This window comes from Acomys minous (genome assembly GCF_964271855.1).
Source record: "Acomys minous genome assembly, chromosome: 13".
NCBI classification, from domain to species: domain Eukaryota; kingdom Metazoa; phylum Chordata; class Mammalia; order Rodentia; family Muridae; genus Acomys; species Acomys minous.
Genome location: NC_140495.1, coordinates 53,574,049 through 53,587,671, shown reverse-complemented (window position 1 = coordinate 53,587,671; position 13,623 = coordinate 53,574,049). Strand labels below are relative to the sequence as shown.

General features: G+C 43.6%; 2 protein-coding genes across 4 annotated transcripts in view; one reads left to right on the top strand and one right to left on the bottom strand.

The window, feature by feature from the left end:
- Window positions 1-6,822, top strand: part of TMEM182 (transmembrane protein 182) — a 57,392-nt gene extending 50,570 nt beyond the window's left edge. For all 3 annotated transcript variants that reach the window (XM_084753632.1, XM_084753631.1, XM_084753630.1), the window contains one exon: window positions 4,733-6,822. In XM_084753632.1, coding sequence (XP_084609758.1) covers window positions 4,733-4,953 — 221 coding nt within the window. In that variant the 3' untranslated portion in view covers window positions 4,954-6,822. The remainder of the gene's footprint in view (window positions 1-4,732) is intronic.
- Window positions 6,823-12,637: 5,815 nt separating this feature from the next.
- LOC311581794 (peptidyl-prolyl cis-trans isomerase A-like) lies at window positions 12,638-13,126 on the bottom strand (the record flags this gene model as incomplete). Its single annotated transcript, XM_084754332.1, has 1 exon — window positions 12,638-13,126. One exon carries the CDS (start codon window positions 13,124-13,126, stop codon window positions 12,638-12,640), a length of 489 nt encoding a protein of 162 aa, XP_084610458.1.
- Between the last annotated feature and the right edge of the window lie 497 nt (window positions 13,127-13,623).

Sequence of the window (13,623 nt, the reverse complement as noted above, 5' to 3'; positions counted from 1 at the left end):
AAACAGTAACCCTGTGAGATGACTTGTGTAAAATGTGCAGGCTAGGTGGCACATGCTGTTGATGAGGGAGTCAGTGCGCCTTTACCCCACTCACTTCCTTATCCATGGTTTGGCAGGACCATAAATCCTAATGGTTGAGACCCTTCTTTGGTATTTTTTTCCTTTGGTGAGCTATTTCATAACTTTTAAAATTATACTCCAGAAAACAGCTATCACAAAATTTGATTATAAATACATTTGGCCTTTTGAAATAATATGGTCATGTTTAATAATAATTTTACTAAAAAATAAATGGCTGCCTAATATTGGCACTGGTTTCTAGTCTACTAAAGTCAGATTGTCAGGTGGGTTTGAATTGTAGCTCCTTTGTTACCCTATCATTTTATTGTTCACATTCTATAAATAAATCCTAGACTGTAAAGAGACAATAGAGAGTTCGTGTAAGTAGCGCTGTCCCATGGAGACACTCCACATCACGTGGTGGTTGCATATGAGGAGCCAAGGGTCGGGCATCTTTCCTGATGGATGCACATGCTGCCTCCAGCCCTCTCCACCCACGTTCCTCTCAGCACAAGTGGCCACAGGTTCGCATCATTTTCCCCTTAAAGTCATTTTATTTTTTCTTGCTTTGGGACTGTCATCAGTTTTATACTGATGTTGCAAGTGATTTCACCCAGCTCCCTCCATTATCAGTTTTGTAACTGTCATTCTATTAATTTCTTTTGTAACAAAGGATCCGACGCACGAATTGTATTTACTATGTCATGGGGGTCTCTATAGAAGCAGCTTTAGTTACTATGTCACAGGGGTCTCCATAGAAGCAGCTTTAGTTACTGTGTGGCGGGGTCTCCATAGAAGCAGCTTTAGTTACTGTGACTTTTGGGACGTTGGAACTTTTGAAGGGCACAGGCCTGTGGGCTTTTGGAATGGTGTTGGACTTGGTTTTGATGCCTTTTCATGAGGGGATTAGGTTCCGCGTCTTGATTCAGTGACACTGCCCTCCAACTCTCGCCCCACGTCCGCCACCATCACATTGACATAGAGTGCAGTGGTTAACTTTGATCGCTTTGAATAGGGTGGCACTTGACAGGTTTCTCTAGGATCACGTACCCTTCCCTTTTCTATGGTTAGTATTCTGTGGAAGGTTTGAGCCCGTGGAAGCATCATCGTCTCATCTACATTTCTCATGTCTATCAGCCACCTACTGGCTCCTGGGAATCTACTCTGATGCATTCTGTTTCCCTCTGACAGGACAGAGATCTTCCTTGATTTCTATTATTTTTCAAATCTGTAGTAGTGAGATACACAGCTCCACTTAGAATTGATGATTTTGTTGTTTGATTTGTCTAGCTATGTGTAGCAGCTACCTGACTCCCCTATTGGCCACAAACTGGTGATTAAATCTGACTGCATTAGCAGTTAAAGGACCTCACCCCATCTCCCACCCTCACTTACCATTTGTAATTTAATGGGCAGGGAGGTTCCAAGTGTTTTGCCCCATGGGTAAGACAGAACCACAAACTGATTTCAGATAAATTAAATGGACTGTGTTAATTTGCGTCAATTAATGACCAAATTAAAGAATGAACGGAATGAGTGTTTTTAATGCTTTCACGATGCACTTCCTCTCCAAATAACAGCATTGTTTAGGTACAAGTTATTTCTTATTAATAATCATCGGCATTATTTCTCACAATGTACTTTTAAACATTCTAAATCCAATCATGGCTTTTGAGAAGATGCATATAAGGTGACTGATTTTTCACAAAGGCAAGTTTATATTTTAATAAGAATGTCAGAATAGGTGATGTTTCTGTGTTGAAAGGAAGAGCAAAACTATAGCAGCAAATAACATGGAGACTTGTACTGTGTTTGAAGGAGGCAAAGGATGTTATGGCAGTGCCCCAACCTTCGCGTTCACAGACAATACTGTGTATGTAGGTGCTGTGAAATGTAGTCAAAGGCCCAGAGTCATTGCATACCACATGGCACAGGTATACTGTGGACAAGCCTTGTCAAGCGTTCACTCTCCTGCTACATCTCCGCTGTTTCTCTGATCCAGTTGGTACCCAGTGGTGGTTGCTTCATCCCATGGGCCAGCGTGTGCACTTACCATATAGATTCCTGCATGAAGAGGGTGTCTTATTAGAGAAATATTGCCGTTACTTTCCCGTTGATCTGTAGCTGGAATGGTCATTAGGAGAAGGCCTTTCTTTAGTCTGATCCTCAAGATTCTTTCTGAACTGGTGGCCTGCTGGTAGTGGGTCACCCCTCAGGGCAGTAAGACAATGATGAGAGAATGTGCTGAGCAAGTTGGATGGCTGAGCTCTCACAAGCCGTTCCCCTCCATCAGTGTGCTGCCCCTTCTGCTTAGCAATAGAAATGCAGTTAGCTTTTAGACGCATAGAAATTAAAGTGTCAACTTTTTATACTTGCTATCATTTGGATCTGAAGTCTTCTTCAATGGATACGTGTTCAAGGCTTGGACGCCAGCCTGTGGCTCTACTGCCAGTGGTAGACTCTTTAGAAGACGGGACCTAGTGGGAGATAGCTAGGCCGTTAGGGACATACTCTTGGGGGGATGTTGGCTCATTCCTCTCTCTTGGTGCTTCACTGCTCTTCCAAAATGGCGCCCTCAGCCAAGTGATTCATCTATGATGTTTTAAGTTGTGACAAGCCCTAACGCCACAGCACCCAGATGCCACGGGGACTGGCCTCTGAAACTCTGAGTCAAAATAAGCACTTCCTCTTTAGAAATCTATTATGTCCAACTTATTGACACATCAGTGGACTGTACACGATGCCAGTTGTTCATTCCACCCACTAATTCAATGAGCATAACTGTAACTGTCATGCTTGCTTTGATCTTTTGGACAACAGCACATGCCCCCAATCCTTCAGGCTGTGCAGATTGTGTGGAGCCAGCCACTCGCTAGTGCATGAGAAATCAAGTGACGTCATCAGAAGCTGATGACGCCTCAGGAGCCGATGATGAACTATTGCCTGGTAGTTATAGTAGCAGCTACATTGGAAGAGTATGCTCCCAACGCTGTGCTCAGATGTCACTACTCACAAGCTTCTGTCTTCTCAATGGTTGAGGTCAAGGTCTCATCAGGATGATAAAATCTCCACTCATATTTCTAGCAGGGTTTCGAACTGATGGGCTGTGTGGGGGTTGCTAAGCTGTGATGCTGCCTCCTGCCCTATTCCTCTTTGGCTCCCTCCCCCTCCCTCCCTGACCCATCTCTTTTCTCTTCTTCCTTCCCCTCTCCCTCTCTCTTCCTTTCCCTTTACTTTTGGCTCCCTTCTCTCCTGCCCTTTCTTCTTCCTTTCCTTCCTGTTCCTTCTTTCCTCCCTCTTTCACTCTTCTTCCTTTCTCTTTATTTCCTCTCTATCTTCTCCTACCTCCCCTTTCCACTTTCTTTCCTTTCTTTTCTGCCTTCCCTCTTCTCTGCCTTTCTTCTTTTTCTCCATTTTCTTATTCCTTTGCTTGCTTCCTCCTCTTTCTATTATCCCCTTCTCTTTTTATCCTTCCTTCCTCCCTCCCTTTCCTTTCCCTCTTTCCTCCCTCCTTTTTCTCCCTCCATTTCTTTCATTTCAATAAAGCCTGTTTGGAATTTGATTAGAATCTGTGGTTTTATATTTCTCAGACTCTGTTGTCATTAGTATGATTTCTTTGTTCTTTCAAGACAGTGATTCCATCGCATGTGTGTGTTTAGTTCATTTAATATATATATTACAATGAGTGGATGGATGGGTGGAAGGGCTGCTGGAGAGACGGGTTAAGAGGGCTGGTTGCTCTTGTGATTCACAGACCCTGATGGTGGCTCTCCCTCATCTGCAACTCCAGTCCTAGGGGGTTAAAACCCTCTTCTGGCATCTTCCAGTACTGAATATATGCATATGGTACATAGCTATACATGCAGGCAGAACACCCATACACATAAAATAAAATATCACATTTGCTTGTCATTTCATGTTTTTATATCCCAGCAGTCATGTCTGTCCTTGTGTGGTGCTCACATAGCTTTTGTGTCCATGGCCACGTTTGGTTGCAGTTACCTAGCGTTAGATGGGTACCCATGGTTTAGCAAGAGTTTGAAGAAAACCACTAGCTGTGTCCATGCACACTTAATGCCCTGGGGCTGATGGTACTATTTCTACTGGACCAGGTATGTATTAAAAGGAATAGTGATAGGTTATAATGCTTGCTTCTAACCCAGCATCAATTAGAGTGCATAAATGTCAAACAGATTCGGCAAACACTAAGCGCTCAACAAACGCACACCAACTGCGGCTGTTGTCTCTTATTGCTGATACAGCTGTCCACAGAATGCTTTAAAATAGGAAGGCCAACAGCATGTCTGTTTAGCTTAGTGGTTCTCAGCTTTCCTAATGCTGTGACCCTTTAATACAGTTCCTCATGTTGTGGTGACCCCAATCATAAAATTATTTTTATTGCTACTTCATAACTGTAATTTTGCTACTTTTATGAATTGGAATGTAAATTCCTGTGTTTTCTGATGGTCTTAAGAGACCCCTGTGAAAAAGGCATTCAGGCCCCAAAAGGTCAAGACTCACAGGTTGAGAACCACCGATTTAGCTCATAAACCGTAGCGTGGTGTCTGATTTAGCTCATAACAGAGGCATTTACCCTTAAACAAATGATTACTTTAGGGTAGTTTGGAGGGTGATATCTTCAGAATGGCTAATGCTCTTCTCTCCTTCCTAGGTGTCCTCTTCTCCCTGGTGGTGATGTTGTATGTCATCTGGGTCCAGGCGGTGGCTGACATGGAAAGCTACAGAGCCATGAAAATGAAGGACTGTTGGGAGTTCTCGCCTTCCGTTCTGTATGGCTGGTCATTCTTTCTGGCCCCCGCTGGCATATTCTTTTCTCTGTTAGCTGGCTTACTCTTCCTAGTTGTTGGGCGGCATATCCAGGTCCATCATTAACTCTCACCACAACGGTTTCCAGGAGGGATTTCAAAACACTGTTCTTCCTCTTTCTGGTCTGTGTTAGCGATGGTATCTGTGTAAAGCTAGCTGAGGTACATTTAGAGCTGTTAATTTCATGAACGAGTCAATCGCTTTACTTGTGATTGCCCCTCATAAGCAGGTCCTTTCACTTTTCTAGAACCCAAAGCCCTCTGTGCTGGCAAGGAACTAGGTCTCTAGGGAGCAGGTGGTGGGTCCATCAGATGACTTGGAGTAAATGCAGAGTGTGGATGTGGCTACCCACAGCAAACCAAGCTTAAGTTCAGGGTCTCCTTGACATGTACTTCTTCTAATTTTTTAATGAGGAGAATGATTAAGGATGGAAAACAAATGCCAGATGACTCACTTGTTTCTTCCCCGCCTACATGCCCACACACAGCCACATGCTTGCCCACTGACATCTTTGAGCAAATGATTCATTTTATAAAAATAGGTAACAGTTGTTCTCACTCTCAGAACTCTGAACTCCTGAGCTCAAATGGCCCACAACAATAACACCAAATGTGCTCTGTCTAATTTAGTGCCAACTTCATCACTTGAGATTTTTCTTAATTTTGCATGTTTACAGAAACCCTAACACCATTTGAAGCAGCAAACCCACAGGGCAACAAAGTGCACACAATGCAGAGCAGAACTGGGTAACGCTAAAGGGGGCTTTAACCCTGGATTGTAATATGATTTAAAACATGTAAAAGCCAAGAGCCTCAGCTTAGCGCATAATTCTACTTGATATTTTAAATTTCCCATTTAAAACTGAAATTGCTAACATGTTCAGCATGTTTAAATTTATTGAGAGAACGTGCCTTTAATATTGTGCAGCTATAAAGTTTCCAGATTTCTATGTGAGGCCTATAACAACCTGGCTTTATGAAGGCTGTGGCATATTACCTTTCCCTAACATTTTAGGGGATCCAGTTCTCCTGGTCGTTCGATTCCCATATTGTCCCTCACTTTCTTCTTCTTCGCAGTAGATGCATTAACAGTCGCAGCATACAATTTCTTCTTACTTCATGCAAGACAAAGTTTCATGGGGAAATATCATGCTTTGTTACTCACTAGCATGGGCATTTTGCATATCACAGAGGTTCCTTTGCCAGGACTGTTGATTGAAATCAAGCCCATGTCTGAGAGGCTCCCTCCATGGTACTCACATTCTGAAAGTTCCCCTCAAGGAGGGGTTTGCTGTTAGTGAGGCGCTTTGTTGGGGATCTAGTGATGCCTTCTGTGCTTAAGCAAGAAGGAAAGGCAGCACTGAGTCAGGGGGATGACCACCTGGAAGGGGTTCTGGTGAGCAGATTAGCTCTTCTGATCTGCTGTATGCGTAATGGTGATGTTGCCCCAGCCTTCTCCATGGCCTGCTTGCTACACAGAGGGAGAATTGCAAGGGTATCCAGAGCCTGCGCTGTCTATTGAGGGCATTTTAGTGATCGGATTTGCCTGACATGGTGCCAGGTATTTGTAAAGCTCCAGGGGTTTTGTTCATGTCACAAACCATTTCAAGACCATTGGTACATTTTTGTGTTACTTTCCTTTTGTCGTCTTCTGTTTCCTTTTGATATTGCTTCGTTTACTTCTTTGCTTTCTTTGGCTTGGTTATCAGAAAAGTAATTCTGGGTTCTGTTATGCATATTGCCTGTGATATTAAGCTACGGAATGCCATTAAGTTTTCCAGATGATGCTTAGATGTATCTGGTTAGCTTGTGTCATCTGAACATACAATTCTTTTTTTTGCAGCACTTTGGAATGGAACCTTTTTCAGGACTGTATGCCATTTAAATTTCACATGCAAGCTGTTTCTAGTAAAAGTTTGAATATTTATAAATTTCAGATGGTTGCCCTTATTTTTCATTCACTTATGTGGCTACTGTGTGTTTATCATAAGGCAATTGGCCAAATAGCTGATGGGATGACAAAGCATGCAGAGGCACACAGCAGAAGTCCTTCTGGGTCACACTGATGCTATGTACCATTGTCAACTGCCTAAGAAGTGGACGGGATGTGGCTGAGTTGTGTTTGCTGGGCTGGTATATAAACTGTGGCTTGGAAATGAGTGTGACAGTGTCACGTCTGTGGGCACTGCATCCCAACTGTCCATGCTGTGTTCATTTCTGTTTCGGGCACAGGTGCCCATTTGGGAAGCAGTCAAGGGAAAGGTTTAACTGTCTTGAGTGTTGTTGTTGTACTGTAATGCATCCATTTAACAGATGAGATAGTGCTCCAGTGATGCAGGTGAAAAGAGCAAGGGAGGTGTGTGGAATCCTTGCTGTTTCTGCCAGCTGTGAAGTCCCTGTGTATTGGACTTTCTCAGTGGGCTTAGGTCAGTGAACAGCAGAAAACACATGAACTAAAGCCAGCTGGAGAAACTACACAGTGCAGCTTAATGAGGGGTTCAGTTTAGGTTTCCACGGCAGGGGAGTGTAAAATAACACACTGCCTGGCATGCTCTCTGTGGTCATTTTACCATGCATCTGTGAAATACTGTGTTGAATTTGAAGGTTAAATTCATTTGTGAAGGAATACAGTAGAGAAAATAGCACCATTTGGCAATTATCATTTAAAGGTACAGGAGTGTGTGTATGTGTGTGTGTGTGTGTGTGTGTGTGTGTGTGTGTGTGTATGTTTGAGAGAGAGAGAGAGAGAGAGAGAGAGAGACAGAGACAGAGACAGAGACAGAGACAGAGAGACAGAGACAGAGAGACAGAGACAGAGACAGTGACAGAGAGACAGAGACAGAGAGAGAGAGAGACAGAGAGACAGAGAGAGACAGAGACAGAGACAGAGACAGACAGACAGAGAGAGAGACAGAGACAGACAGACACACACACACACACACACACACACACACACACACACACAGGGACAGAGAGAGACAGAGACAGAGAGACGGATGGGGAGAGACAGAGACAGACAGAGGCAGACACAGACTCAGACAAAGAGTGTTGTGATTATAGGTATAAATGGAAAGGGAAATGGATTGGTGTAGTCAGTGTAAGTGAGCTGGGTAGCTTGACAGGGTTGTTTTCTGAGGAGAGCAGTGATGTCATTGTTTCTCAGTGTCACCCTAACAGTGTCACTCAACTGATGACGATTTATTCAACTCAGCCATAACTTAATTTAGGTTTCATGGACATTACCAAACTGGCCTTCTAAAGGACCTTACCCTGCTGGATGCAGACACAGATGGCCGATCGATAGCTGGACCTGAGGATGCAGGAGCCAGGAAGTACGAGGAACTCCAGCAGTGTTGGGAAACATAGTCAGGAGGAAAATAAAAACAACATTTGCTTTTGGTAGGTCTTCACTGGAGATGGGAGGTTTGTAAACAGAAACGAATAGAGAATTGAATTCTCACTGATTCTCTGGAGGAATCACATGAGTGGAGATTTTTCAGTAGTAGTCAAATGTCGGGGAAGATTCCAGAAAGATCAGGAAGACAGCATCTTACCTGTTCAAAATCAGAGAGGGCACAGGGAGATTCTACGCCTTTCATATTACAACATGCACATACACTAAACAATGGATTCTTTAAAATAGATGGAAAAGAAGGGAAAAGAAGACAGAGAGGAAACTATCTAGTCAAGGCTGTCTATAGACCAGCATGCTGCTGCCCACTGTCCTTCCATGCCAGCTCCTCAGAGCAGAAGCAAGTGGAGCTCAGTGTTCAAGGCCTGACCACACCACACACTGAGTTCTACTCTAGCCTGTGCATCCTAACAATAATCCTATCTTAAATAGAAAGGGAAAAGGGAGTGGGGCTGTTGAATACAGCTTAGTGGTAGAGGTGTGGCCTAGTGTGGTCCAAAGTCCTATTCAGTCTCTAGACTCTGGGCAAAGGCGTTGACAGAAGCAAGCTCTGGTTCTTTCTCAGTGGCAAGGTCAGTGTGTGTGTGTGTGTGTGTGTGTGGGTGTGTGTGTGTGTGTGTTGGGGGGGGCGGGAGGGTGAGTGGTGGATACTAGGGAAAACTCTGAAATCACAGCAGAAGAGTCTGGCCATCTGTGGCTTTTAAGTTTCGGACTCACCTCTCCCGAGGCAGCATTAAGCCAACTGTGTTCTGTGAACTCCTTTTTTCGGTCACCTGTATTTCGGATGGTGTGGCTGGTATTCAAATTCTAACCTTGCATTTTTTTTTAGAAAGCTTTGGAAACCTTAGTTCTGAAAAATGTTACACCTGCACAGAAGCACATGGTAAATCTGCTAAGCCGATTATTTCCACCCATTTTATCTAAATTATATATTTTGGTCTATATATGGAAAAACTGATTTATGTAAAATGTAGTTATAGTAGTATGATATATATATTTATTCACGCATTCATAAATTTTGATTTATTTGTGAATTTACATAATAAACCACAAGCACACGCATATCCCAGTACTCCCGGGTCCACCCCTACCCTTGTAAATACTCCCCAAAAGGAAGGGAAGAAAACCAAGTCCAATTTGTATTGCCCATATACTCACTGGAGCATGGTCTGCATATCTACCTCCTTAAAGAAAACCAAGTCCTTCCCCATTTGAACCCCAGCCTGAAGCCATCACTGTAAACAGCTGCACTTTTGCATACTTATCACAGTGCTTAAGAGTTCTCTTCAATGGCTTTCAGCCTAGGCTGTTACTTTTTTCCCCCCCGTGGTGATGTGGTGTGGGGGTAGATGCTGTCACAGAAGTCTTCTATGTTTCTTTTTCTCAACTGTGCGTTTACAGTCATCAACCCCATAGCGAAAGGCGCTTCCTTGCCTGTTAGTCAGTGGGAGCACGGGTCATGGACTTATACGCGTGGACTATGGACCTCCTCTTGGCCTCTGGCATCAGCATGTGCCATGGAGCTCAGCATGGTCTCCAGCGTCAGTGCACATCATGGACTTCGATGGCCTTCTGCCACTGCACAGCCGTCGGACACCACCGTAGCTCAGCACAGCAGGCCCCTGCTTAGCAATGACCTGTGGCTGTCAGGAGCTCTCAGCCTTCACACATCTCCTTGTTCTCGGTGCTGGCAACCCCAGGCCTCATCTTTTCTCTCATATGATACATTTATAAAGCGTCTTTGTAAGAAACTGATTAGAATGACTGCGCATCTTCCTGGCTCAGTGGGGATATGACTTCTCTCTGTTCCACACGTGTGGCAAACAGTCCAAATTTGCTCCAGAGAGCTAACGCATCAGCATCCAGGATAGGCTGTCCATGGGGAGGATGGCTCACTAGGATAAAACAAGAGCAAACACAGCCAAGATCTTAATACTCTCCTGCATCTGTGCATCCAGGGTGATGGTGACTTAAGTCAGCGAGAGCATGACAGTGACAGTCTACTTTCCCCGACAGCTCCTTAATTCCTTCCTCCCTCTCTTCCTTTCTCTCTTTTTTCTCTCTCCTTCTCTTTGAATTTATTTTCTCCATCAGTTTTTAACTGCCATTGTTGGAACAGTCCATCAGTGCCTAAGGCATTAAACTTTTTGAACACATAGATATTTAAACTGGGCAACTTAAAAAGAGTGACATACAGAGAAAGAATCACTTTCCTTGTCTTGTATGTTAGTGTGACCTATAGACTAACAATAAGAGAAGTATTGATACACTATCTCAATTGACAAAAGGTTCAGGGAAGTGGGCCCCAGGAAAGAGTATTTGTAAATGTCTTAGAGAAGGGTAAGTATAAAGTTGGATTAATTTATATATATTGTGTATGTGTGTGTTTCTCCAAATATTTATATATCTCAGGCATTACAGAGCTCTTAAGTTTCACTAAAATGGAGGACATCATAAGCTTCTGTTTGCCTGCCCTGGTGGTGAGTGAGAAGTGAGGCCTAGCCTTTCTCTGCTCCTTGGATCAGGGCATACGTGGTGTTACATGTGCAATCCATGGATAATGCTTTTCTATAAATTCCCAGTGCAAATGATGACATTTTAAAAATATCTTCTGGATAGACTCTGGTAATTGGTGGCTAAAATCTATTGATTTAATACTTATCACTCTTTGGACAAAAGAGTTTCTTCCAGAGCAGAATATCTAGCTTGTTTTTTTTTTAAATATAATTAATTTATTTAGATGACATCTCAATTGCTACACCCTCACTTTTATCCTCCCATTCCTCCCTCTCTCCCTATCTCCCTCCATCCCGCTTTCACCCTATTCCCCTTCAGTAGTGGTCAAATATGGGGCACTGGAGTTCATGTCAGAGTCAGTCCCCACCCTCACACAACTGTGGAGAATGTCCTGTCCATTGGCTAGATCTGAATAAGGGTTCAGTGTTTACTGCATGTATTGTCCTTGGTTAGTGCAGTAGTTTAAGCAGACCCCCCTGGGGTCTGATCTGCCCATCATGATGTTCTTCTTGTGGATTTCTACGACCCTCTGGATCCTTCTATTTCCCCATTCTCCCATATTTCCCTCACCTAGAGTACCAATAGGAAGTCCCCGCATCTATCCCGATCTCCTGATAAATGAACACTTTCATTGGACATCCCTTTTGGGCTAGATACACTAAATCTGTTAGAAGAAAAAGTAGAGAAGAGCCTGGAACTCATTGGCACAGGAGACAACTTCCTGAACATAACTTCAACAGCCCAGGCTCTAAGTTCAACAATTAATAAATGGGACCTTATGAAGCTGAGAAGCTTCTGTAAGGCAGACGACACTGTCAACAGAGCAAAGAAACAGCCCACAGACTGGGAAAAGATCTTCACCAACCCTGCATCTGACAAAGGTCTAATACTCAAAATATATAAAGAACTCAAGAAATTAAACACCACCAAACTAAATAACCCAACTAAGAAATGAGGCTCAGAATTAAACAGAATTCTGACAAGAGGAACATTGAATGGCTGAGAAATACTTAAAGAAATGTTCAACATTCTTAGTCATCAGAGAAATGCAAATCAAGATGACTCTGAGATTCCATCTTACACCCATCATAATGGCTAAGATCAAAACCACAAATGACAGCACATGCTGGTGAGGATGTGGAGAAAGGGGCACACTCCTTCATTGCTGGTGGGAGTGCAAACTTGTACAAGCACTTTGGAAATCAATTTGGTGCTTTCTCAGAAAACTGAGAATAGGGCTTCCTCAAGACCCAACTATTCCACTCCTTGGAATATACCCAGAAGATGCTCCAGCATACAACAAGGACATATGCTCAACCATGTTCATAGCAGCCTTATTCATAATAGCCAGGACCTGGAAACAATCTAAATGTCCCTCAGTAGAAGAATGGATAAAGAAACTGTGGTACATTTACACTATGGCATACTACTCAGCTATAAAAAACAAGGAAATCATGAAAGTTATGGGCAAATGGATGGAACTAGAAATGATCATCCTGAGTGAGTTAACCCAGACCCAGAAAGACTCATGTGGTGTATACTCACTTATAATTGGCTTGTTTGTTTTTGCAGTCCCTCTACGGAAGAGCAGGCCAGCTAGGTTCACTGTGAACTGATTATCTGGGTGCCTGTAAGATGCCTGGATGTGCAGGAAGTGGTAAACCTTGGTCTGGAGATCTGCTTTCCAACACTCTCTCTCTCTCTCTCTCTCTCTCTCTCTCTCTCTCTCTCTCTCTCTCTCTCTCTCTCTCTCTCTGTCTCTCTGTGTGTCTCTCTGTCTCTGTCTCTCTCTCTTACTTAGTTTGTATTCACAATAATAAACTTAACTCTGCAGTCCAGCTAGACTTGGAGGGAAATGAGGGAAATATGGAACCCAAAGGCCTTCAGTGAGAGCAGAGATTACAGGGTACTGTGAGCAGATGGGGTGAGGGTGCTCTCCTGAGCTACAGCAGGGATAGTCTGGTGGGTGAGATGCCCATGGGTCAGAAGAATTAAATTGTCCACCGTCAGAAATGGTGATCTTCTTGCTGTTCTTGCCATTCCTGGACCCCAAATGCTCCATGGCTTCCATGATGCTCATGCCTTCCTTCACCTTCCCAAAGACCACACATTTGCTAGCCAGCCACTCAGTCAGCAGTGCAGATAAAAACAGCAAAAACTGGGAACTGTGTGTATTTGGTCCAGCATTTGCCATGGACAAGATGCCAGGACCTGTGTGCTTCAGGATGAAGTTCTCATCCTCAAATTTCTCCCCATAGATGGACCTGCTGCTAGTGTCATTATGGCCTGTGACATCACCACCCTGGCACATGCGTCCTGGAATAATTCTGTAAAAGGAGGAACCCTTCCATCCAAATCCTTTCTCTCCAGTGCACAGAGCACGAAAAGTTTCTGCTATCTTTGGAACTTTGTAAACAGCTCACTGTCAGCTGTGACGTCAGAGAACACAGTGGGGTTGACCATGGCTGCAGCAAGCAGTGACAGCTGCATCTGCAAAGCCCTTCTCCTGGGCTTTAAATTTATAACCCAGAACTTACTGCACCCTACTTTTTATCAGTTTTTTTATCTTGTTTATTCAGCTATGTGAGCAGGTACCATGTCACAAATGGTGGTAGGTGCTGTGTGTGTGTGTGTGTGTGTGTGTGTGTGTGTGTGTTTGTATGTGTACACACAAAATAAGTAAAGCAGGCCTGGTATCTTTATTCTTCAGTGTAGGGTTTGTACAAGGACTATCGGCAACACATAAAGAGAAATAACTAGAAAATGTCACAATGAGCAATGTTTTGCTCTTTGTCAAAGCACTTCAAT